Raw genomic sequence first — 25,035 nt, forward strand, 5'->3', positions numbered from 1 at the left:
GAGCTGACCACTTTGTGGAGTCAGTTCTTCCACATTTCCAAGGGATGGAACTTGGCTTGTCAGGCTTATGTGGCAGGTGTCTTACCCACTGAGCCACCTTGCAGGCCCTTTAATTTGTGTGGTAGTTTGAATAAGAATGCCACCGTAGTCTTATATGTTTGAATGCTTGGTCATTAGAGAGTGGTGCTACTTGAGAGGGATTAGGCGGTGTGGCCTTGTTGGAGGAAGTATGTCACTAGGGGTGGGCTTTGAGGTTTCAGGAGCTTAAGCCAGGACCAGAGGCTCTCTCTCTTCCTGCTGCCTGCTGAAATAGATGTAGAATTCTCAGCTCCTTCTCCAGCACCATGTCTGCCTGCATGCTGCCATGTTTCTCCACTGTGACTATAATGGGCTAAACTTCTGAAACTGTAAGCCAGCCTCCATTAAATGTTTTTCTTTATAAGAGTTGCTGTGGTCATGGTGTCTCTTCATAGCAACAGAACACTGACTAAGACGATTTGTTTTGATGACTGCCTAGTTTTATTTGGTTAGGATTATTACAAGGGTAAGTTTGGCAAATTCTGATCTCAAACCCCTTTAGGTAGACAGGAAACAAGACAGAAGAGGCTTGCCTGCTTGCATGCAGCTTCCTCAAGCAGGGAAGATACCCCCTCTGGCTAACTTCTCCTAGGGAAAAGGTCATGACTTAAGATGGAAAATCTAGAGCTCACTTTCGTCTGTTCTTTCCAAACTCCAGTGAGCTTCAAAATATCCATAGTGTCTGTCAAAACAAAAAACAAATAAAGCAAACAAGACTAGAACAAAAGCATGGAGTAGTCTCTGAAATAAAGCTGGTGAGATTTACTGAGGAGAGAACAGAGAACAGGTGGGGCAGGAAGGGCGCACAGGGGTGAAGGAAGAACTTGAGAGTGCTTTTAGTGGGCTCCACCTGGAGATGCTCCAGGCACACCAGTGGCCAGAAGCTCACTCCTTGCCTAGTGCACATGGAGTGGTGAGACTCTTGCATGGTTCTGGGAGGTGGACTACTTGAATTGTTACCCAGTAGTAACTTAAGAAGTGACTTTCTGTTACTCCATGTTTCTATTAAAAATCTTCATGGCCCAGGGCTCTTATGAAGTTCCCACAATCTCTAGATCTCTGCTATACTTAGAATCTAAAATACACAGCTCCCAAGGCCCATGTGTTAAAGGTTGGGTCCACACCTGGCTTGTGTTATGAGGCGGTAGAAACTCGAAGAGGGGGGACCTGGTAGGAGATCTTGTGATTGTTAAGGGAACATCTTTAAAGTGGGTACTGAGACCTCAGCTCCTAAAGCTGAAAAATATATATTCCTCCTTGGCCATGAGATGAACAGCTCTATACCATGTGCCTCTGCATGATTTAGTGCCTCATCATAGGTCCAGAGCAGCAAGACCAACCCATCATCATGAGATGAAACCTGGAAAACTGAGCCAAGATAAACCTGTTTTCTTAGTTTGGTTTTCTTTGCTATTTGTTACAGTAATGCAAAGCTGACTAGACTGTCATCCAAATGGGTGGGGAGATGCTGTGCAAAGTAAACCTGATGGGCTACAGAGAGTGACCCCAGTCCCTTATCTCCATCCTGCAGATGATTTTCCTGGCACCAGAGAAGACACAGCTGTGCTGCCTGTCTCCTTCCACACCTCATCCACATGACTGTGGCTCTGCGTCCAGAGGCTTGCCTGCTCCTTTTTGCCCCTCAAGTGTTGTCCTGTTCTACACCAGCCCTCCTATCTAAATGCAGAAGCACTTCTCAGCAAAACCGATCCTTAGTGTTTTGAATTCTTATCTTAGTCCTTTCAGCCTATAAAGCACAGAAATTTTCTCTCAAGGTTCTAGAAGCTTTAAAAAAAGCTAAAATTAATGCACCAGTTGAGATCCAGCTCATTGTGCCAGCTATAGAGGCCAGAGACTGGGGAGAACCACAGCGTTACAGTGAAAACAAGTGTCAGGGTTAAATACAGTGAAGTCAGGAGCACTGAGAAAGGTACACAGGAGGCCGTAAAGCTCTCCAAGTGTTGGCCACCACGTAGACAGAGGGGCCAAAGGGGTGCGGGTAACGATGGTGAGAGCAGCTGAGGGTGGCCCCTGGAGGGTGAGTAAAAAGGTTCAAAGAGATGCTCCTAAAGTGTGTGTGTGTGTGTGTGTGTGTGTGTGTGTGTGTGTGTGTGTGTGACAGAGACAGAGACAGACAGACAGAGACAAAGAACACCCTGCTTGCTGTTGAGGTGCTGGCCCAGCAGGACTACTTGGTCACTGAACCCCCAGTACCTCCATCTCCTCCCACAGAAGTGGGATGAGGAGATACATGGGCACGGGGAGGGTTGAAGAGTTCTGAAATCCCGCGTGACCACAATGTGGTGGAGGTGGTGGAGAAGACTATGGGATGTGCTATGATCGGGAAGATGCAACTGGGCAGTGGTGAGAGGGCTAGGGGACAAAGGCTTCCTCATACACTATCTACCATGGCCCTGAGTAGTACACGGAGCTCTCCGAGTGTCGGCCACCGTGTGGACAGAGAGGCCAAAGGGGCACAGGTAACAGTCGTGAGAGGGGGGCCTTGGAGCGTGAGTCTGAAGGTCCAACGGTCCTGGACAAAACTACTTTATTTTTTCATTCAGAGAATAATACACAGTCATTACCTACAACATGGAGCGGAGGCATGAACGGCACCGAAGCCGAGTTTGTGTAGTATTTGGGGTGTTTCTGCTGCCTTCCTCCTCTCTAAAGGGACTCAGGATAAAAACAGAGATCTCTGTAGCCCATTTTCCTCCAATACTTTTCACAGCATTCTTACAGTCTTCTCTGATGCTTGAACTACATCCCAGCACACAGCCACTCTGCAGCCCAGCCACATTTGATGGGACCTTTAAACACACTTTTCTACTTGAAACTAGTAAAATATTTTATACATTCAAAATTATGAATGGGATTTTTGGATAACATATGGCCAATGCTCACTAACCCTTAATACTTGTACTCTGTGGGCCTCCTCCTTCCCAGCCCCAGGAAGAATGCCAGGGCCACAGTGGCTAAAGATTTAGGAAACCAGTGAACCAGGCTGACCCTTCCAGAGTCTACTTGTGGGACCTAAAGGTTCTCCCACCCTCCCTGTGGTCTGGAAGCAAAGTGTCAGGCTGAGCATTCCCAGGCCATGGAAGCCTGTGTCTATGAAGCAGAGATCTCTTGCCAACTCACAGACTTGAGTAAAATATTAATCTTCACCATGCTGTCTCAGTTTCTTGGCATTACTATGGGCGAGCCAACCAAATAAAACAACATGAACATGCTATTGCCCTATCTCATGAATAAATTGAGGCCCCTGTGGATCTCTTCCTCCTTGTGGCCCACCATTATTTCAAATTTTGTGATTATAATTCCTTCAGTTTACCTATGAGTTTACTAAGCTTTGCTCTGTCTTGTTTTCCATTTTGAACTTTATAATCAATATTTTTCCAATTTGTTTTGCTCACATTACCTTTTCTTTATTGTGACTACTATTGTGCTGTGTAATTCTCATTCTTTTTATGAACATCTATATTTTGTAATAAAATATGAGAAACAAGTTGCTAGATCAAAGTAGGAGTACTCATTTGGGGGCTTTTGCCATGTTCAGCATTAGCGTACTGATTTTTCCCATCAGACTCTGCCAGCCCTGCTTGTGTGTTATGCACAATTATACATGGAAACCATTGTAGCCATAATAATGTAGCAATGTGAGGAATAATAATTTTGAATGAATTATAGGATCATCATAATTATGAGATATATTGATTTAGCCCATGTATGATTGCCAATGTGAGAGGTAAAGAAGCCCCTATGTATGTTCCTTTATGACATGGTCCTCTCAATACTTGTGGGCACCACCTTCTTGAAAAGGTTTGGCAAATCAAGATTGGCAAGATGACGATGTCATAAGAAGCATCATGTTTCATATCTAAGATGTTCTCTAGAGGCCATATGTTAAAAGCATAAGAGCAAAATGGACTTTTGGGAAGTGATTAGAACCTGTGGGCCTCAACATCATCAGTGGGTTTTCTATTGATGGATTTATAATTAATGACTACTGGATGGTGGTTAAAAACCATAGAATGTAGCACCTAGTGGGAGAAAATATGTTGTCCTTGCCCCCCCCCACCGCACCCCTGCTTCCTGGCTGCCATCTTCAGCTCACCCCCACTGCACCCCGCCCCCGCTTCCTGGCTGCCATCTTTGCTCTGTCACACGCTCCTAATGCCATGATGCTCTTCTTCACCGTAGGCCTATAGCAATGGAGTCAGCCAATCATGCACTGAAACTTAATGAAGTTATGAGCCAAATAAACTTTGTTTTTCTGAAATTGTTTCTTTTGAGTACTTTGCCACAGTGACGGAAAACTGACTAACATATAAGGGTTAGAGAATACGAAACATAGCATTAACTATGTGAAATATATACATATATGAAATATAGCATCAAGTACATACATGTGAGTGCATTTCAGGTGGAAGCATCAGTGTCTAGGGTCAGCCCCACAGCACTCACTCCTTGCTTTTGAGGACATGCAGATGCCACCAGTCAAGTGTTTGAGCCAACCTCAGACCCAAGTGATATCATAGGACTCATCATTTTCAAGCCTTACTCATTGTGGTAGTTTGAATGAGAATGGCCCCTTATAGACTCATATATTTGAATGTTTGGTACTCAGTTGGTAGAACTGTTTGGAAAGGATTAGGCCTTGTTGGAGGAGGTGTGTCACTGGTGATGGGCTTTGAAGTTTCAAAAGTCCACACCATTTCCAGTCAGTTCTCTCTTCCTTGTGTCTGTGGATCAGGGTATAACATCTTGGCTAGTGCTAGAGTGTAGCACAAATCTTAAAAGTTCTTATTAATAAAAACAAACCCAGAGCCAGGTATTGGGGTGAACACTGAATGATCAGTTAAACAGAACAAGCCACAGTCACCTCACCTTGCCAATTCCTCAGCTGATCCTGTTTCTTCAAACTGGAAGCCTCTGAGTCCTCATCCAGAATGAATCTCAGCTGAACTGTTGCTCAAAAGCCTAAAAGCTTAACCAGCTCTAGTTCCTGGTTTTCACACCTTATATACCTTTCTGCTTTCTGCCGTCACTTCCTGGGATTAAAGGCATGAGTCACCATGCCTGGCTATTTCCAGTGTGACTTTGAACTCACAGAGATCCAGATGGATCTCTGCCTCCAGAAGGCTAGGATTAAAGGTGTGAGTGCCACCATTTTCTGGCCTCTATGTCTGTCTAGTGGCTGCTCTGTTCTCTGACCCCAGATAAATTTATTAGGGTACACATTATATTGGGGAACACAATATCACCACACTAGAGCACTATGCTTACCTGCATGCATGCCTGCTGTCCTGCTCCCTGCCATAATGGTCATGGATTCTAACCCCTGGGAACCATGCACACCATTACGTTTTATTTTATCCTTGACCATGGTGATTTTTCACAGCAATAGAAAAGTAGCTAAGACACTTATAATTCATTTAAAGCAGACCCGCACCCTGCTCTATACTACCATTCTTAAATGCTTCCTTATGTGAATCATGGAACAACTCTATGGTCACCTGGTATATCCAACCCCTCACTCCTAACCCCAGCCTTGCCTTTTACATAATCAGGAAAAGCCATATATATTAATTTCCCCAGTCCTTATGGTGGGAGAAGGTGATGTGACAAATTCTGGCTAGGAAACATTCAGGAAACATTCCTCTAAGTGTTTCTGGGAAAGATTTGTCTTTCTCATGAGTGGGACTGAAATCACTGGTATTGCCACATACCTAGTCACATCATTTTGATCATTATAACCACAAAAGCTAGACAGTGACCAAGAGGTAAAGACCAAGATAATCACAGAATTACCCACTTTCACACTGTTGAACTGAGACAGAAATGAAGAAATATGAAGATTCCATAAATCATCACCACAAAACTGTCTTTTATTAACAAAACCAAAGAACCCCAAACACTTTGTGGACATTGACTTTTTCCCTCCAGATTTTAAAATGGTATTCTGTGTGTACATTATTTTTAAATTTTCAACACATTTAGAAGAATACAGTTGTTGACATAAAATAGGCCTAAGAAACAAAAGTGAGATGTTCTTAAATTTGATTTCAAACATTTATAACTATCAAATGGTCTTATGTGAACCCTCAGTCCTGGCTCACGCGCCTTTTCTCCTTTGCCTCATGGGATGGGGGCTGCAGATTTTGTAGTACAGCAGCACATGTAGTGGGTCTGAGGAAGGAAGTCCATGCAGACCCACTGAGATGCACATCTTTTGATACACAGTGGTGAGCAGGAAGGTGGCAATCCACCGGTCTGAAAGGAAATCTGTCAACAAAACCTTCCCCATTCATCCTGTGGGAATTTTGTTTTTCCCTCAGCATGTTGGTCAGAAAGAGACTAGCATTTGTCAAACAGGTATGAGTGAACATAAGGGGGCAGTCACTGCTGCCTTGAGGGCCTTGGCCAAAGCCAGAGCCCTACAAGCTGCCACCTGGAGTCAGAAAAGGGCTTCCTGCACAGCCCCAGGAGCGTCCTTCAAGAAATAAACAATCAGGATCTCAAAGATTAGCTCTGCCGTGTATTATTTTTGATAAAATGGGCAAGAGGATGAAAAATGTACGGTTCGGATGAGACCAGACAACACATGAGGTCTACAGAATGTTCTGCAGAATGGCTTCCCTTTAGCCCTTTTGGGATGGTTTGCCCTGCCTTCAGGTAATGAGGTGTTGGACAGCCCTGAGAAGCCCACTATCAGGCTCAGGAAGTGAGTTAAAGGATAATCTTGGGGATTTATACACAGAGAAGTAATCAACCCAAGGTGAAAAAGAATAGTCATGACTCAGAATCAAGAGTACCTGTAATGAAGAGACTTATGAGGTACCACTTAGAAACTGAAGGCCAGATGTTTAGGGTACCCCACAAGCAAGGTTCAACACTAAAAATGGTCTATGCACGAAGAAGCCTTCTCTTTCAGATGCTCTCCATTTTTCCTGCTTTGTAAGAGGAGTAGAAACTAGGGCTAACGTCAAAGAAGTACTGAGGTCCAGACGATTACACCATTCTGCTTTATCTCTTATGACAGTATCTCCACATCAAAACACGCTCAGGAAACCTAGCCCACTTGTATCACGAACAACCATCAAACTCGGAAAATTATGTGACAGCATTACTAACCATATGTGAGTCCAGCTTAATGTCCTTAAAAATAATTTTAAAAATCACCTAGTTAATAATTGTCTTAGTTAGAATATTTTGTTCCTTATGTGTATAAATTCAGCCTAGAATTTATTTTATCACCTCAATTTGTATGAAAAATAAGGAATGTATTATTTTTAAATTCAGACTTTACCAAAATGTGAAATAAATTTTTGAAGGGATATGGATGGATCCGGCTGGCATTGTATCTACTCTGTTTTATACGGTAATAAGCTATACTGCTAACAGGTGGAGCCTGTTTCAATAATATGTATCTGGGTGAATGTCTGAGAACTGCTAATATTAGTCACTAGCTGTGTTGACCACAAGATACAAAGAGGGAAGCGGTGTCAACTGTGCCCTCCCAAGCTCTCAATGCATGCTGACTTGCCCACTTTCCTTCTGGTCCAGGAAGCTATCTTTAACTCATGCTCTTCTGAAGACTGCCCACGGAAAATGCTAACACAGTATTCTCACAGGGTATCTAGATTTGCTAGCTGATGTTTAAGAGACATCACACAACTGTTTCTTTGTTGATAGAGATGACACCCTACTTTAGATACTATATACAAAAATGTGTGGCTGTCACCTTAAACACTCACACATGCTCAGCTAAGAGTTCATGTGACGAGTGTGGCTCTTCTATTTAGTCAATTTACATCTACAGACAAGCACCAAGAAACATGCACACTACAGGGAGCCTAGATATGAAGAATTCATATTTCACCATTAAGGGAAACGCTGTCACAAAATGCTGATGATGTGGTTTCTATCACTCATGCTCTAATTTGGGGGTCTTTGCAACAAAAGGGGCTTGTGGAGGTTTTTGCCCTTTTTTTTTTCCCTTCCTTTATTAGGATTTACAGTAGGTTCTGTGTCAGGCACTAATCAGTCAGGTGGCTTTTGGTCCAACGGGTATGTTAGTTGTCTTTTTGCACCTTTTTAATCCTTCTGCAAAAAGCCAAGTTCAAATGCTGGAAACCGTGACGTCTCTGGTACCAAGATATCAGAGAGAAAGTGAACAGCACCAGCCATACCTGCAAAGCAAAATGTGCATCTTTTAAGAACCACACAAGTTACTGATAAAACAAAGTGACATTTAATCCCTTCTGCTACGGGGGCTGTAAGGACATAAGGAAAAATACCATCATCAATTAAAAGTGACATCATTAAAAACAACACCCGACAGGCAATTATACCATTCTCTATTATTGAGTGTATGTGTGTGTGTGTGTGTGTGTGTGTGTGTGAGTGTGTGTGAGTGTGTGTGTGTGTGTGTGTGTGTGTGTAACCATGCACCGCCTCTGGCTTCCTCACTGAGTTAAGTTCCTTCAGTTCACATCTATCTGTGGGTAAAAGTAGTCTCCCCTTCTTGCTGAAATAGTGTGTCCTTATTTTGCTACTGAAGAACATTTAGGTTGGTCTCAGCTTTCTCTATAAGTTTTTTTTTTTTGTTTGTTTTTTGATGAAAGAGTTCTAGAAGCTGATTTTAAAGAATAAAAAGAACATGGACCTATTGGAACCCATTAGAAACAAAAAGTGGCCCTTGGTGCCTTTGAGAGGACCCTAGAAAAGCCACTGGTGGGGTGAGTGCTTCAGGAGGGCAGCAGATACAGCCCAGTGTCGTCTCTGGGTAGTACTGTCTGCTGGACTCCTAGATAAGAACTTGGTTAATAGTTATTGCTAGTTCTGTCTGCCATGCATTGGAGAGGCAGAGGGCAAACAAGACCTGTTGATTTCCTAGCCATAGGGGAGCTTCTAGGTTCAAAAGTGGAATTTTGATCCAATGAGAAAAGTTGCTATTGTAAACTTGAATGTATAAGCATCAGTGGCTCCACTTTAGAGTCTAGATATTGACTCCTGTTGTCTGATGTAAATGCATCTCATGTTTATTTTTTTCTGCAACAGGGCTTCAATATGGATCCCAGGCCAGACTCCTAACCATGATCTAATGCTTTAGCCAACAGTATGATGAGATTACAGGCAAGGACCACCATGCCTGCCACAGGTTTTTATTATATAAGCAAAGTTTTTATTCCGGGAAATATTTTTCCTTATTACTTCAACTGATACAGAAAAAGCATTGATAGAATCCATTGCCTATGTACTTGACTTGATATAGTTCAATTACTTACTGCTTTGGAAGTTTCCTCTGGGATGTGGTTTAAAGTTATTATCAATCTATCCTAATGCTATGAAGTCTTTGCAATTTAGTCAAAACATGTGCATGCAAGTGTACACACACACACACACACACACACACACACACACACACACACACCCCACAGTCACAAGATATTTGGGAGCCCAGTGTGGTGGTGCACGCCTTTAATCCCAGCACTTGAGAGGCAGAGGCACCTCTGTGAGTTCGAGGTCAGCCTGGTCTACTTAGCAAGTTCCAGGGCAGCCAAGGCTACATAGAGACCCTGTCTGAAAAATATCAAACAAACAAACAAAAGGATCTCTAACTTCAATTATAGTTATAATACTTATTAATTATATTACATTCTGTCTTATATATTTATCAACCTGGGCAGACTTAATTATTGTTGTTTTTAACCAATGGCCTTGTTATAGCCATCAGTACAAATATTGAACTGTCTTCAGTATTCACTCATATTTTTCTAATTATTAATATCTAATTACTACTTTCCATTAATATTAGTTACTAGTAATTCTTTATATAATTTAAAGAATTAAGTGTATTTAAATAACTAAGTTTCCTATGAACACACAGAATATATATATTACAGACAAAATGAAGAAGAGAAAACTTATTATCTCCCTCCATCCAGTAAGCCTTCCAGGTTTTGTTTGCTATGTATTTCACAGAAGTTCTATAATTTTTTAAGACATTTGTGGAAGCAAAATGCAGGCAAGATAAACAGTCTTGCTATCATTTTGTTTTAGTTCTGAAGTGTTATTCAAGCAACATCGAATGTACTAATGCTAGTCCTCAGAACAGAGGAACCAGATATTCAAATGTATGGTTTTATTTTTCATATTCTCCTACCTTCAAAGAGGGAATAAGGTCTGTCAGGAATGCGACACCCATGTGCTCCATAATCTAGACACCACTCTGCAAACTGAAAAGAAAGACAATTCTTTTTAAGACTAGAATTCTTAAGAGGCAACGAATGGGACACTTGAATGCTTTTGTAAGGACTGAAGAAGGGCTCCAGTGGCCCAGTGGTTAGGAGCATAGAGTGCTCTTCCAGAGGACCCTAGTTCAATTCTAAGCACCCACGTCAGGTGGCTCACAAACACCTGAAACTCCAGCCTTACTGGGAACTGACTCCTCTGGCCTCTTTGGGCACCTGGACTGACATGCACATTCCTACATACACACACAGACACACAGTTAAAATTAATAAAAATAAACACTGAAAAACTAGTTAAAGAGGCCAGTTTGGGCAGTAGTGATTCCAGGGCTCCCGACTCTACTGTTTGACAAAACCCCTAGCAGGATGAGAGCTGGGGACTTTTCCTTGCTTGTTTCGGCTTCTGTAGGTCACATTACCTTCACACATTGCAGGGACACCCAGAGGAGAAAAGCACAACTCAACAGCACGACCCTGTTCCTTCCAAGCGCCTGCTCCATCTGAATCAAAATCCCTGCTCTGAACCTGCCTTCAGACTTGGCCGCTGGCTCCCCCTGCTCTCGGTTACTTCTGGAGAACATGCTCAGTGGGATGCTTTTTCCTCAGCGTCTCTTTTCTGTCTTTTAAACTGTTGCTGGAACAATTCTCCATTGTGGAAATACCTCAGTTCTTAGCTCTCTATTCTACGGGTTTTACATCCTAAATAAGTTAACGCCTTCCTTTTTATATCACAGATGTTGCCTTGGTGTATAACTCATCACTTCCCCACTAATGATTCAATAAACCCCAGTGTGGGAACCCAAGCTCTTCTTGATTCTTCAAAACCAGATCCATGGTGATTTTTCTAAAGAGTCTCCACAAGAACCCTCCATTTTCCAAATTGGTGTTCAGTGCTGTCTGGTTTTTAAAAATCATCTGTAGGTCCTGAAAATCACTAGTAAGAGGAATTCTTTATTTAAATGATCTAGAGTGGGCCACAGTGGTCCTCAGGTGTAATCAAGGTTGAGAACTGCTCTGTGCATATGTGACTTTAAGTCTTAACACCCCCCTCCCATGGCATCTCACAGCACTGAAATGCTCCTTCTCCAAGACACACTAAGATGTTTCCTGACTCTGTGGCTTTGTACTAGCTACTCTAAAAGGAATGTATCCTCTTCCTCAGGCTACTCCCTTCCTAACTGACTTGCAAACTATTATTATTGAAGAAATAGCCTCCCTATTTATGCAACCATCTAGTATTATACTTACCTCTGCCTCTAGCTCCTGTTCTGCCCTGACTCCATGATCTAGCAACCATGAATTTTGTATTATTTTCTTGGGTGCTTCAACCTCCAGGCCACTGGGCAGGCAGTTTCCACTCTCTACAACATTGCTCAACCCCTTCTGTGTAACTTCCAGCTGTCTTCCTGTTTTGGCCTACACACCACTTTCTGACCTCCCATGACTAGATTGGGCTCTACCCTCTTACATGCTTCTACAGCATCCCATGATCAAACTATGAATGTGGGCAACCGATAGATAAATGCATCCTCAGGGATTCCAAAATGGGGAGGCCATTTTATTTGGGTTGATAGAAACAAACAAACAAACCTCATAATGGTAGCAGGTGTTCAGTGTCCAAATGGTATAAAAAAAAATTTCACCCATAATGTCTCATTCTATCAACAGCCACAGTAAACATTTTGGTGTATTTTCTTCCATCATTTTAGTGTGTGTGTGCACATAATTACACCATGTGAAACATGCATAGTAACAAAAATACAAGCAAGCATTTACCAAGTCTAGCTTCCTGCCATTCATGAAAATGTATTCAAGGCATATGTAATTGTTTCTATTTGGGGCCATGAGCTACTGATGTACATATGACAGAAGAGTAACCCAGACAAGGACGATCATGGAGCTTATATTTCACCAGTTTGAGCCAATCAATACACTCAGTAAACAACTGGATGATTCTCCCATGTGGCAGTCTTAAAGAAAGTGAAAAATGTCATAGTTAAACTAACACTGAATGGCAAAGAGTTGCTATCTGAATTGCAGGGGAAAGTACATTTTTGCTGAAGGAAATAGGTAATAACAGTTTAGACTCCATCCTATTGAGAGGGAAGACCAGTGAGGTAGTATCTCTGAAAGTGGTATAAGATGAGACAAGGTAGAGAAACAGGCAAGGGTCAAGGGATGTAGGACTACAGAAACTTGGAGAGGAGTGTAGGTTTGACATGTGAAACTTATACAGGATTTAACTAGGAACAATTGTAGACAGTCTACATGTTATCTCAATTAATTCTTAAAACATCCTTGGTAGATAGGTAGTCCTCTTCTCCCCATTCTTTCAAATAAAGAAATGGAGGCTTGAAGAATAAATGTACTTTAAGACAATAAATCATATGTATAAGCTGGGTATGATGCCAAAGAACTGTAAACCTTGAACTTGGGACGGGGAGGAGCAGGAAGATCTGAGTTCATGGTCATCCTAGGCAACAGCAAAACCCAGGCCCATCTGTGCTAGCTCAGACTCTTCAAACAAACAAACAAACACATAAATAATGCTTATACATAGGACAGTAATTCTGGCCAAGTAGTATGACTCCAGGACTTGTGTTCTTCAGAGTACCCTTTATGTTTGCTGCCCTCAAACAAAAAGGGACACAGGGCCAAGGACAAGGCCGTGCCAGAAGAAACAGACTCAGTCACAGATTGGGAGGAGTCGACTCAAAGAGGGAAGAGGAGTTGTGCTTTTGGACTCTGTTCTGGGAAGTTCCTGGGCTGCAGGGATAGCGGTGACCTCACCTTACAGGCTCGATAGAGGTACTTCTTATCTTGCGTAAGGTGGTAAAGGGTCAAAAAGGAATAACCATTTCCAGAGGTTCCATGGCAGATTCCATAGCCTTTCCGGAGCAGACCTCGCTGCCAAATCACATCACTGCACTCCATGGCCTCTTTCAAGTATTTTTCCTCCTTAAAAACCTGGAGAGTAAGAAAACAAAACTGTTAGCAAAATGTTTTCAATAAAGAATTAGAAAAATACTTCCCCACTGATTAGAAAAATATACAACATTATAAAAACTGAACAGGCATTACAGTTAAACAAACATAAGGACCTCTCCACCCAGTCAGGTCCTGCTCAACCTTTTCCTCCAGGGTCTAGCCCAGTGAGTCCCCCTACACATCCTCCTTAATCCATCAGATCTAGCCCTGGTCCCACATCCAGTGTCCAGGCCTAGTCTGGCCACCTGTGCCTATATGGCAGCTAACCTCTAAGCTGGGCCTCTCCTCTCCACAAGTCCTGAGCACCTCCCTCAGACTCCTGAGGATTTTTAACTAGAGTCAAAGATTTTTAACTAGAAAGTCTTCTGCTGGGCTTAGAAACTTCCCCCAGCCTGAGCTGAGCCCCGCCTACTTCCGCTACCCCATTTGAGCATCAACACCAAACCCTAAACCCCATTCAGCTGAAGACAATCTGACAAGTGGAGGTCACTGGAAACACAGATCCAAATATCAAGTCAACAAAGTAGAGACACGATTTCCGTGCCCAGAAACACTACCAATAAACTAACTGCAGATGTCTAGGTCCCGCTGCAATAGCACAAGCCCCATAAAGAACCGAGAAAACGAGATCCTCACTGAAAACGCAGTACTCCCACAGTGATGTTCCCGGAACAAAAGCAACTCAGATGATACACGAAACGATGGTTTAAACAGCAACAATACATATGAATGAGGAACTTGAAGGAGATACAAACAAACACCAGAATGAAGACTGAAAATTGTGAATGGAATGATGAAAACAATACAATATTATACGAAAATATAATTTAATAAAGAGAATCTCAGAAGAAAGTCAAAATGAAATAACTCAGAGGAAAACCTCATCCCTAGATCAGATCAAGTTGAAAAGAGAATATCAGGCTTTTGAAGACAAAGGAAAGAAATTTGATCACCGAGTCAAAGAAAATCTCGAGTCAATAGAAAAAAAGAAACCATGAACAGAACATGAAGGAACAGAACACTATTTAAAAAAACAAAACTGAACCTACAAATAATAGGTATAGAAAGAGAATAAATCCAGGTCAAAGTCAAAGAAAATATTTTCTACAAAATTATACAAGAAAACTTGCCTCATCTAAAGAAAGAGATGCCTATTAAGGTCAAAGAGGCATAAAAAACATTGAACAGACAGGACCAGAAAAGAAAGTCCTCATGTCATACAACAGTCAAAACACTAAATTTATGGAATAAAGGACTTTGAAAGCTGTAAGAAAGATCAAGTTACTTTAAAAAGCTCCCCATCAGAATACCATCTGATTTTTAAATGTCGATTTTTAAAATATCTTTGAGAATTTCATGTGTGTACTGTATTTACATAATTTCTTCCTTTTCTGCTCCCTCTCACTCCTTCCACGACCCCCATGCCTTCTCAGATTCATGGCCTCTAAATCATTAATTATTATTGTTACAGTTGGGCAGTGGTGGCCTAAGCCTTTACCAGCACTTGGGAGGCAGAGGCAGGCAGACCTCTGAGTTCAAGGCCAGCCTGGTCTACAGAAGGAGTTCCAGGACAGCCAGGGCTACAAACGAAAAGACTCATTAAGGATGAGTCTTAATCTCCCTCATTAAGGATGGGACCTTGTGAGATTTTCCCATTCACAGTGGCATGTCAATTGGTGGTGTCATTTTTTAGGTCTTGTTTAGGAATCCACATTGTTGAGATTTCATGGGTGCAGCTTCCCTATCATATAGACAAGAAATAATCTTGCAGCAGAGCAGATGTCCTGGTCCTTTGGCTCTTAAAGTCTTTGCAACACCACTTTATGGTGCTCTCTGAGTGGTACATGTAGGGATTGTATTGTGGATATATCTGTGGTGATATATTATGTATCCCAATAAAGCTTGCCTGGGGATCAGAGGACAAAGCCAGCCACTATATTAAACACAGAGGTCAGGCAGTGGTAGCACACGCCTTTACTCCCAGCATTCAGGAGGCAGAGATCCATCTGGATCTCTGTGAGTTCAAGGCTACACTGGGAACAGCGTCAGGCATGGTGGCACATGCCTTTAACCCCAGCACTAGGAAGGAAGGAAGATGGCAGGGCACAGAAAGGTATATAAGGCTTAAGTAAACAGGAAGTCTCTCTCGAGACTCAGGATTTCAGAGAGGTAAGAACATGGCTGGCTTGTTCTGTTTCTCTGATCTTTCAGCTTTCACCCCAATATCTGGCTCCAGGGTTTTGTTTTTTTTATTAATAAGACCATTTAGCAATTCATGTTACATGTATCAGTTGCTGTTGGGAACCCCATAGAGAGTTAGCTGTTCTCTGAATTCTGACCAGTGTGTCTTTCTGTAATGGTCTTTGGCTACTGAAAAAAGAAGCTTTTTGAAATGAGATATGAGCTACACTTATCTGTGAGTAGAAGGTAGGTATTTAGAATGTGGTTACAAATTACCCTGGCTTAGAGAAGTGGCTATAGTAGGTTCTCGCTAGGGTCCTTGGGTGGTCCCAGCCCTGGGTAGTAGGCTAGTTTTACCAAGTCATGCACGAATTCCTTCCTGTGGTACTCTGGATGAGAATCTTCCCTGTGGGCTCTGGAATTTGAATATTTGGTCTCCACTTGGGGGTGCTGTCCAGTGAGGCTTGGGAGAAGTGGCCCTGCTGAAGAAAATACATCAGTGGCCTTTAAGGTTAAGAATCCATATGCCTTTCCTAGTTCACTCCCTGCTTTCTACTTGCAGTTTAAGATGGGCGCTTCCAGCTTCTGCTCCAACTACCATGACTGCTGCTGCCTGCTGCCATGCTTCCTTGCCAGGAAGAACTGTAAGCCAAATAAACCATTCCTTCTATAAGTTGCCTTGGTCACGGTGTTTCATACAGCAATAGAAAAGTAACTAACAGAGGAAACTGGTACCAGAATTATGGGGTACTGCTGTAAAGAACCTGACTGTATTCTTTTTCTCAAGGAATGGTGAACTCTTTGAGACTTCGGACTAGAAAAGTGGTTCAATCTGTAAGCAGGGCTTAATGGGCCATCCTAGCAGGATTTGAGAGATTGTGAAGAGAAAAGTAGACTAGCAGTAGAGCTCAAGAGGTCTTCAGAGGGAAGCAAGAACCTTTAAATATACTAGTATATCTAGTGTCATCTATCTATCTATCTATCTATCTATCTATCTATCTATCTATCTATCTACATATTTAACTCTATGGACACACTAAGAAATACATATACACTAGTTTGTTTCCTAGTTAATTGGCCGTTCCTACGAGATTTTGGTAAAGAAGCTGGTGCTTTCTGCCCTCATCTTAACAACTTACCTTCGGCTGAATCAACAAGTAGTAGACTAATTTCTCTGGCAGAGGCAATTTGAAGCCAGCATAATACTGAATCTGTGGTACGGTCATTATGAATGACTATGATGCAGCTCTACAGTGAGCAAGAGGAAGTGAGGCAAAAAGAAATGCAAACGCTGTTTAAAGATAAAAAGAGCACTAGGAAACAGAGTTACAGCCAAGGCTTGGTAAGAAGTTGCTGCATCATCCTCCACAGTTTCAGAGAGCCACCAAGGCCAGGCAACATGTGGCAGGGAGTTCCTGTGTGAAGTCCTCAAGAGGGCAAGAGGCCCTGAGATATATACTAGACCATCTATATACACCCTAGTATAGTGCTCCATCCATCCATCCATCCATCTGTATATACTTGTTTCCTAGTACATTGGTTTTGGTAGGATGATTATTTTCACAATATTTATTCTACCAATCTGTCAGTATAAGAGGTCTTTCCATCTTCTAATATCTTCTTTGATCCCTTTATTCAGAGATTTAAAGTTTTCATATAGGGGTCTTTTACCTCCTTAGTTAGGTTTATTACTACTTTTTCTTGTCTTTTTTTCTATCGTGAATGTTATCGATTACATGATCTCCTTCTCTATGTGTCTGCTGTTAGTGTATAGAAAGGCTACTAATTTTTACAAGTTGATTTTGTCTCCTGCCACTGCTAAAAGTGTTGATCATTTCTAGAAGTCTTCTAGTGGGATGTTTGGGATCTCCTATGTATGAGATCATGTCATCTGCAAATGGGGAGAGTTTGACTTCTTTTCTGACTTGTGTCCCTTTGGTTTCTTTTTCTTGCTGTTTTAACTAGTGATTCAATCACTATATTGAAAATAAGTGGGGATAGTGAACGGCCTTGTCTCAGTCCTGATTTTATTTATTTATTTTGTTTGGAGATAGGATCTCTCTATGTAGTCCTGGCTGGCCTGGAATTTACTATGTAGACCAGGCTGGCCTTGAACTCACAGAGATCTCCTGGCCTCTGCGTCCCTTGTACTGGGATAAAGGGAGTACACCTCTATCTATGCCCAGCCTTGTTCCAGATTTTAAACTAAGGAATGCTGAGAGTAAGAGAAATAGTCTTCCTCAGGGAAGAGCACAGAAGTTGATTATGTGATATGAAATAGTCAGCCCCTAAAACACATTTACAAGTAACGTCACATAGAGTGAACCCATTGTACTTATATATTAGGGAATATATATACATATATCAACAATTAAGGAAAAAGAGACCATGAATTTGAAAGAAAGCTAGGGGATACAATAGGAGATACTGGAGTATGGAAAGGGAAGGGGGGAAATAATATCATTATTTTATAATCTCAAAAATTATATATATAATTAAAACAATAAGTGAGATTTGTTGGCTTGCAATCCCGGTGCTGGGGAGGTGGAGAAATGCTGACCCCCGGAGCTCACTGGCCAGCCAGTCTAGCCAGTCAGTGTGTTCCAGGGCTGTGAGAAATCCAGAAAAAATCGAATGGATGGTACTGCAAGGCTAACCACTAGCCCCTAAATACACATATGTACCTAAACATACATGATCATACAATGTACACAGATACACAAATAATTAAATTAAAAGGTGGAAAGGGAGGTGGGGATGATGGGTCAGTAGTTAAAGCTCTTGCATAAACATGAGGCCTTGAGTTCAGACCCCCAGAATCCATGTGAAGGTGGCTGTGGTAATGCACATCTATAATCTCAGCACGCCTATCAGGAGAAAGGAAGCAAGGGAAAGAAAATCCTCAGAGGTGCACAGGCCAGCTAGCCTAGCACGCACAACAGCAGAAAAACAGACCCTGCTCAGACATGATGGAAGTCAAAGACCAACAGCACTTGGCACATGCGTGCTCACATGAACACAGAGATTACACCCTCTGAGCTCTATACATAGGACCTGGCACATGTGTACTCACACTAACACAGAGATCAAAATTTAAAACTAGTCTTCAATGTACACTAGCATGGGCTTTGCAGAAGCAACCCGAGAGCTTGGTGGTGCAGACTGTGGTTACCCTTGGACACAGGAGCACTCACCTGATATGCCTGTAAGAGCATGTGGATGACTCCTGGAGCACCGTGGCACCAGTGGACCAATCGGTCTGTTTCATTGCTTAATGAAGATGGGTAGTTTCCAGATCGGAATTTTTTGTGGCGCACATAATCAATACTAGGTTTCACCATTTCTGTTAAGGTTTCTTGGTCCACTTTTGCTTCTGGCTTTAAAGGCACAAAAAGAAAACAATTTATTTTTTCTGTTTTTTTTTTTTTTTTTTAACTACTGTAGCATGGCTAATCTAATAAAGCATTAATTATCCACAACACTAAGGAAGATACAAAATTAGAATTCAATCTTGTGGGGTTTTTTTTACAGACATACCTTTTTTGTTTGTTTCAATTCTTCAAAAATCTCGAATGTATTAGTGTTCCAATGTGTTGAACTTTCTATTCTTTGATGAATTGTGACCAACACTTGAAATCAACCATCCTACAAAGTAGTGAGAAGAGCTGAGGGACTCTACTGAACCCTGAACTATGAAAGATTTGTGTGTGTGTGTGTGTGTGTGTGTGTGTGTGTGTGTGTGTGTGTGTGTGTGTGCTGTCTAAATACTAACCTTTCATTTCCTCCTCGTGGCTCTTGCCTCCTCCTAAAGGCCAAGTACAACACACCTCCCAAATCTATCAACTGGCTTTTCCACTATGGGCAAATTATTGAACTGTAATTTCTTTACAAGGTAATCAGAATAATTAGCTCCCGTTGAAAAGTATATGCTTATCTCCTTCATTCAGTAATTTGTACAATGGTTATTACTGAAAACATTCATTAGCTGTTACCTTGTAGAATGAATCAAATTTGTGTTAAAGTTTTACTAAAGAGTTAGAACTACAAACAGTTGGAATATATTTACTATTCTGAGGGACTCTTGTTTTTTATAAAAGTAGTGAAATATAAAACATTCGAATGGTTTCAAGATGCTATACAGATTCTCATCAAAAACTGGCAGCAGGCCGGGCGGTGGTGGCGCACGCCTTTAATCCCAGCACTCGGGAGGCAGAGCCAGGCGGATCTCTGTGAGTTCGAGGCCAGCCTGGACTACCAAGTGAGTTCCAGGAAAGGCGCAAAGCTACACAGAGAAACCCTGTCTCGAAAAACCAAAAAAAAAAAAAAAAAAAAACTGGCAGCAACCGAGTGCAAGTGAGGCTAATTGAATGTGTTTGCTGTGACACATTAGCAAGCCCTCACAGATCTGCAGTACTGATAAAGTCTGGCTAAAGAAGTCTCTGTCCGTTGACTTAATTTTCATTTGATTCTTAGAACAAACTTCCAGATGAGGTATAAATATTATTGTGACTAAAGAGAAATATTGCTTTGAAATTGCTATTATCCTATTATAGCTATAACTATTATGTAAGATAAAATCTTATCTCCTTATCTAAAAGATTTTGTTAAGCATGGAGTAAAAGACAAGGAATACACTTGCTTCTAAAATTTGCTGAGGTAAAGTTAGTTTAATATTTAAAAACATTTACATATTAGAAAACCTTTAGGTGTTTTCCTGAGATACATTTAGAGAATGTGTTAGGTATTTTTCTAACTACAGTTTATGAAGTTTATTTTCAAAATACTAAATTATGCTTAGAAAATCATTTTTTATATAGCTAAATTCTTAAGTATGCATGGTTTTAATTCTAACACTCAGAGGCACAGCAGAAAGAACAAGGTACAAGACTATTATTGATTACACAGGGAGGTCAAGGCTAGCTTTGCTACATTAGATCTTGTCTTAAAAAATAAAATAAAACACATAGCATAATGTTTAGAAAATGTATTATGCAAAACAACAACTATGTTCCTTCATGAGACACAAATGGCCTTTTCTTTTTTAGTGATTTCCTCACTATTCTTTAAATAACACACACAGTTAGGTCCTGACCTACTGATTTCAGACTTAAATAACACATACCGTTACATCCTGAACTACGGATTTTAGACTTCACTGCGTTTCCCTTGCTCAGCAGATAAGGTCACTTTCCCTCTTCTAATCAGCCCCAGATCATTTTCTCTTCACCATTTTTGGTTATATTCCTACTTATTGTGTTCTTTCTAGACTAAACTATGCAACTACTGCTTGATATTAAGGAACTGGTTGCTAAATTATATTCTACAAGCTTAACATGTGACTGGGGTGGCCACCAGGCTGCAGATGTAAGGAAGAGTTGTAGTTCAAGGCTGAAGGCAGTCTGCCCTGTCCCCAGGAGAGCTAATGCTATCCAAGTCCAGTGAGTCTGCTGGAGAACACCCTGTGCTTACCCCATGTCAACCTTTTGCTGTATTAGGGACTTCAGTTGACGAGCTGGGCTCACCCACATTATAAGGGACAAGCTGCTTTACTCAAAGTGAAGCAATTTAAATCAAAATCTCATCTCATCTCATCTCAAAACAACCTCAAGGAAATGTCCAGGATAATGGCTCAGGCAGACGTAAACATCAAATGAATCATTCAGATGCCTAGCCAATGCTTTTAATGGGGACTTGAAAACACCTGTTGTCTACATATCCTCTACCTGAGATAGGTATCATGTTTTGAATGTGAAATACATCTGCCCCCAGCTGGTGGTGCTGTTTTAGGAAGTCCTGGGACCTTTAAGAGGTGTGCCCTCGCTAAAGGAAGTGGGTCACAGAGAGGCAGGCAGGCTTTGTTTCTGGCCTGAGCTCTGACTGCTGATGCCTCCTATTCCTGACACCGTGCTTTACTCAACTGCAGTGGACTGTATCATCTTGAACCGGGAGTCAAATAAGTCCTTTTCCCCTTAAGTTGCTTTTTGCAGGAATTTTTATCACAGCTGCTAGTTAAATATAAGCAGGATTAGGACATCAAGGCTGGACTTCTCCCTCGTAATCACAGCTTGTAAAGCTAAGAACTAGAACCTCAGGACTCCAGTAACTGGTCAGAGGAATGGGATCTGAGTCAAATTTCTGGCCCTGAGAACAGACATGGCATCCTGAACTGTCCTCGAGTTCACTGATTGATATCTATCTAGACCTGGTTTCTGGGTCCCTAAACCTTATAAGATTATTGTTTAACAGGAACCTTTTTGATAAATAACAAAGCTATAGCTTTGTTCCCTCCTGCACGGGCTAACCACTTGAATAGGACAAAAGGCCCCGGGAAAGCTGCTTGTCTCAGAGACTTCAGAAATAGTATAAAACCTACCTACAATGAAGATGGTCCCTCTGCCTGTTATCACTCTACAACTCCAGTGTGCTCTCCTCTCTGAAATAATCTATCTATACTACATCTGTGTGTGCGTCATCTGAAGGTTTTCAACAGATCACAAAGACTTTGGGAACTGAAGGGAGTCCAGAGTGAGAGCCCAGAGTCACAGCAACAACTAACAAAAAGTTACAAAATCAGTGTCTCCAAAAGGAGAATTTAGTCTCTTCCCTGGGGTAGAGGATGTATTGCCCATTGTTGTGAGAGGTGGAGGTGTCTGAGGCCAGTAGTGCAACATGGTGTTCCCACGTGCCATGTGGAATTTAAGTCCCTCTGCTCTCTTCTTAGCCTGGCCTTCTCTGATCAAAACAGATGGTTTCTTTCTCAAGCCCCACTTCCTTTGGTTGCTTGTAGGAATTGCTGCAAGGAAGAGTCTAACAGATCCGAAGGCTCCTTAGGGATGTGTGAAGAAGCCCCTTCCTCCACTACGCTGGCTTCATCTCGACACAGATGTGTGCCCGGTACAGCTTCTGTGGCACCTGTCACTTAAGTCCCCGGCTCTACGGTTCTGCGGGAGAAAGCGGCTCGTGTCTTGCTGACAGCCTCCTTGGCATTTCTGTGTGATCGTCTGTCCTGCAGGTCACTTGCCATTTTGTACACTTATTTTCAGTTTATACCTTTCTTTTTGGGGTCCTCAAACAGTTGGAATTTCTAGTTTTGTTCTTCCTGTTATTTAGAAAGGATTTGTATGGGAACTTTGTCTTTGTCCCACTGCTGCAAAAACGGACTCCCATTTTTCAAACGCAACTGAAAACGTGTTCATATGGACTATACCAACAACCTTTGAAATGACAACTGAGAGATGGCATGACAGTGGTCATGTGATATGTACATACAGCTCTTAACCGTTTCACTACTTAAACTGTTTTACTGTCTGTAAAAGCTGACACATGTTTCTCAACAGCAGTTACTAAATAGTGCTTCTATGTACTTCACCTTAAGAGCGAAGTAAAGGTTTCATAATTTGTATTTCTCTTAAAGAACAAAATCAACCTAAGCGTGTGAATTTGAAGCACATAACCTCCATCAGAGTTCCTGCTTCATCAGCAGGACAAGAACAGAAGGAAGCTGTGGGTGACAAGCGACTATTCTGGTACAAACTATATACAGAATGTCCTTTTAGGAATTCACTGCCGTGAAGCCAAGTTCATTATCTGTGAGTCAAAGTGGAACCTTCAATTCAGCCTCTTTGGTCTCTATGAAGAACTTAATGCCCCATTCATATTGGTCTAATGTATTGTAATACAGTCATTATATTTATTATCCCAGAGAATTGCTACATACTTGCATTAACATGTAGTAGATTCCAGCCATGCCGTGGGCTGCTCCAACATATTGCTTCCTGTGCCACTGATATAACAGGGGGCAGCGCTCAGTTTTCCTTTCTTCCCTTGACAAAGTCTTTCCTGACTCAATAATAGCGGCGACTACCTATAGAGACAAGGAGACATCGGAAATCAAAACAATTTACAAGCATCTTAATCTACTCTAAAAACATTAGTGTGGGGGAGAACACAGAGATATTATTTAATAACAAAATTTAAGCAGCCATTATCTAACTGTAAATTGAAATTTCTCTCCTGTCCTGTGCAACCATTCCCAAATAACCAACATGGAAACTTAATATTACTTACAAATATTCAACCAATATCCCAGGCTTGTTACTACCTAACTCTTACATTTAAATTAACCCATATTTCTTATCTATGCTTTGCCATGTGGTTCGTGGCTTGTTACCTCACTTTCTACACATCTTGCTTCCTTGGTAGCTGGGTGGCTGGCGTCTCTCTCACTCTACCCTTCTATTCCCTTCCTTAGTTTGGTTGTCCCACCCATACTTCCTGCCTGCCAATCAGCTTTATTATTAACAATGACAATAATACACATTCATAGTGTACAAAAAGATTGTTCCATAGCATCTAACAATTACTTTCATTTAATAAATTCAATCAAAGAGAAATCAGGAAGTAATGCTTGAGAGAAAACATGTTAAGAAGTCTACTTATGGAATTGAAGTTCTTAGTATGAAAAGTTGACTAAATTCTATAGAGCCTTCCTATTAAAAACTATCCCAAATATCTACTTGCTTCAAAGCTGTGACATTTTCTCTAACAGGCAGTAAGTACATCTCTAAGACAGTGTATACACACTAGCTTCATTGATGAAGGGGTGATGAGGAAATGTGGTCTTCTGTGTTATGGTCTAATGGAATGACTCAGTGGCAAAGACTCACTTTAGTAAAGTGCTGCATTTTAAATGAGCATCCGGCCCTCTGCCAGTCATCTAAGTTGTGGGAATGAGACAGGAGCAGGCATGAGGTGGACACCTTCTAAATGGAACCCTGACAAAGGAAGCTGTTTCTTTTCCCTTTCCAAGCAGGCTAAGGGTGCCAAACTACGTTTGGTTGTGTGGATAGGGTATATGTAGAGGACAGCAGAATAGAACGAAATGAGTATGGGTACCCAATTACCATCACCTTACTTTAACCTTTGGAAGTTCAACTATGTAGTTCCAATGAAACATAACCTAACCAATATGTATCACTGATTTTTAAAATACGTTTGAGAAGAAAAGTAGGATTTCCTAAAAAACATCTTATGACATACTTTTTAAAAAATCAGTACCACCTAGAAGCAGAGGCTGGGTATTAATACAACTGTATGCTGTCAGCTAGCTTTGAACATCAGTAGGTCCAGTAGGCCCACAATACCTCTTTAATAGCTGTCTCACCAACTGTGCCGGGGCCAATCTCTGTGTTCACGTAGAGTAAGGCATACAGGTAACCTGCCCGCCCATACAGCAGCTCATCAGGAAGCTCTGATTCTTGACAGACAACAGTTCTATGCATCTGTAGAAGTCTAACCAACAAGACAAAGGATTATCCCAGAAAATGTCTAAAAATCAATTATGACTGAAAAATAACACCAAGTTCATAAAACAAACAAAACCTCTCTACTAATTCCTGTTTCAAATAACAAAATTAAGAACAAAAATATCCAGGTTAGAGACGTAGGTCAGTGTTAAAAAGTATATGGGGTCCTGGATTCAATCTCCAGCTCTGAAAAAAATTCTTTCAGCTCCAAATGTCCACCTCCC

At 41.5% G+C, this 25,035-nt stretch overlaps 1 protein-coding gene across 1 annotated transcript in view; it reads right to left on the reverse strand.

The window, feature by feature from the left end:
* Positions 1–5,944: 5,944 nt before the first annotated feature.
* Lancl2 (LanC like glutathione S-transferase 2) overlaps positions 5,945–25,035 on the reverse strand; it is a 60,036-nt gene continuing 40,945 nt past the window's right edge. Inside the window, exons 4-9 of the mRNA XM_052722120.1 lie at positions 24,650–24,797; positions 23,224–23,370; positions 18,701–18,883; positions 13,128–13,304; positions 10,250–10,322; positions 5,945–8,273 (exon numbers count right to left, since the gene is read on the reverse strand). Of these exons, the coding sequence (XP_052578080.1) occupies positions 8,179–8,273; positions 10,250–10,322; positions 13,128–13,304; positions 18,701–18,883; positions 23,224–23,370; positions 24,650–24,797 (823 nt within the window). The 3' untranslated portion in view covers positions 5,945–8,178. The remainder of the gene's footprint in view (positions 8,274–10,249; positions 10,323–13,127; positions 13,305–18,700; positions 18,884–23,223; positions 23,371–24,649; positions 24,798–25,035) is intronic.

The sequence above is a fragment of the Peromyscus californicus genome, unplaced genomic scaffold (genome assembly GCF_007827085.1).
Source record: "Peromyscus californicus insignis strain IS unplaced genomic scaffold, ASM782708v3 Scaffold_6__1_contigs__length_162567912, whole genome shotgun sequence".
Classification (NCBI taxonomy): domain Eukaryota; kingdom Metazoa; phylum Chordata; class Mammalia; order Rodentia; family Cricetidae; genus Peromyscus; species Peromyscus californicus.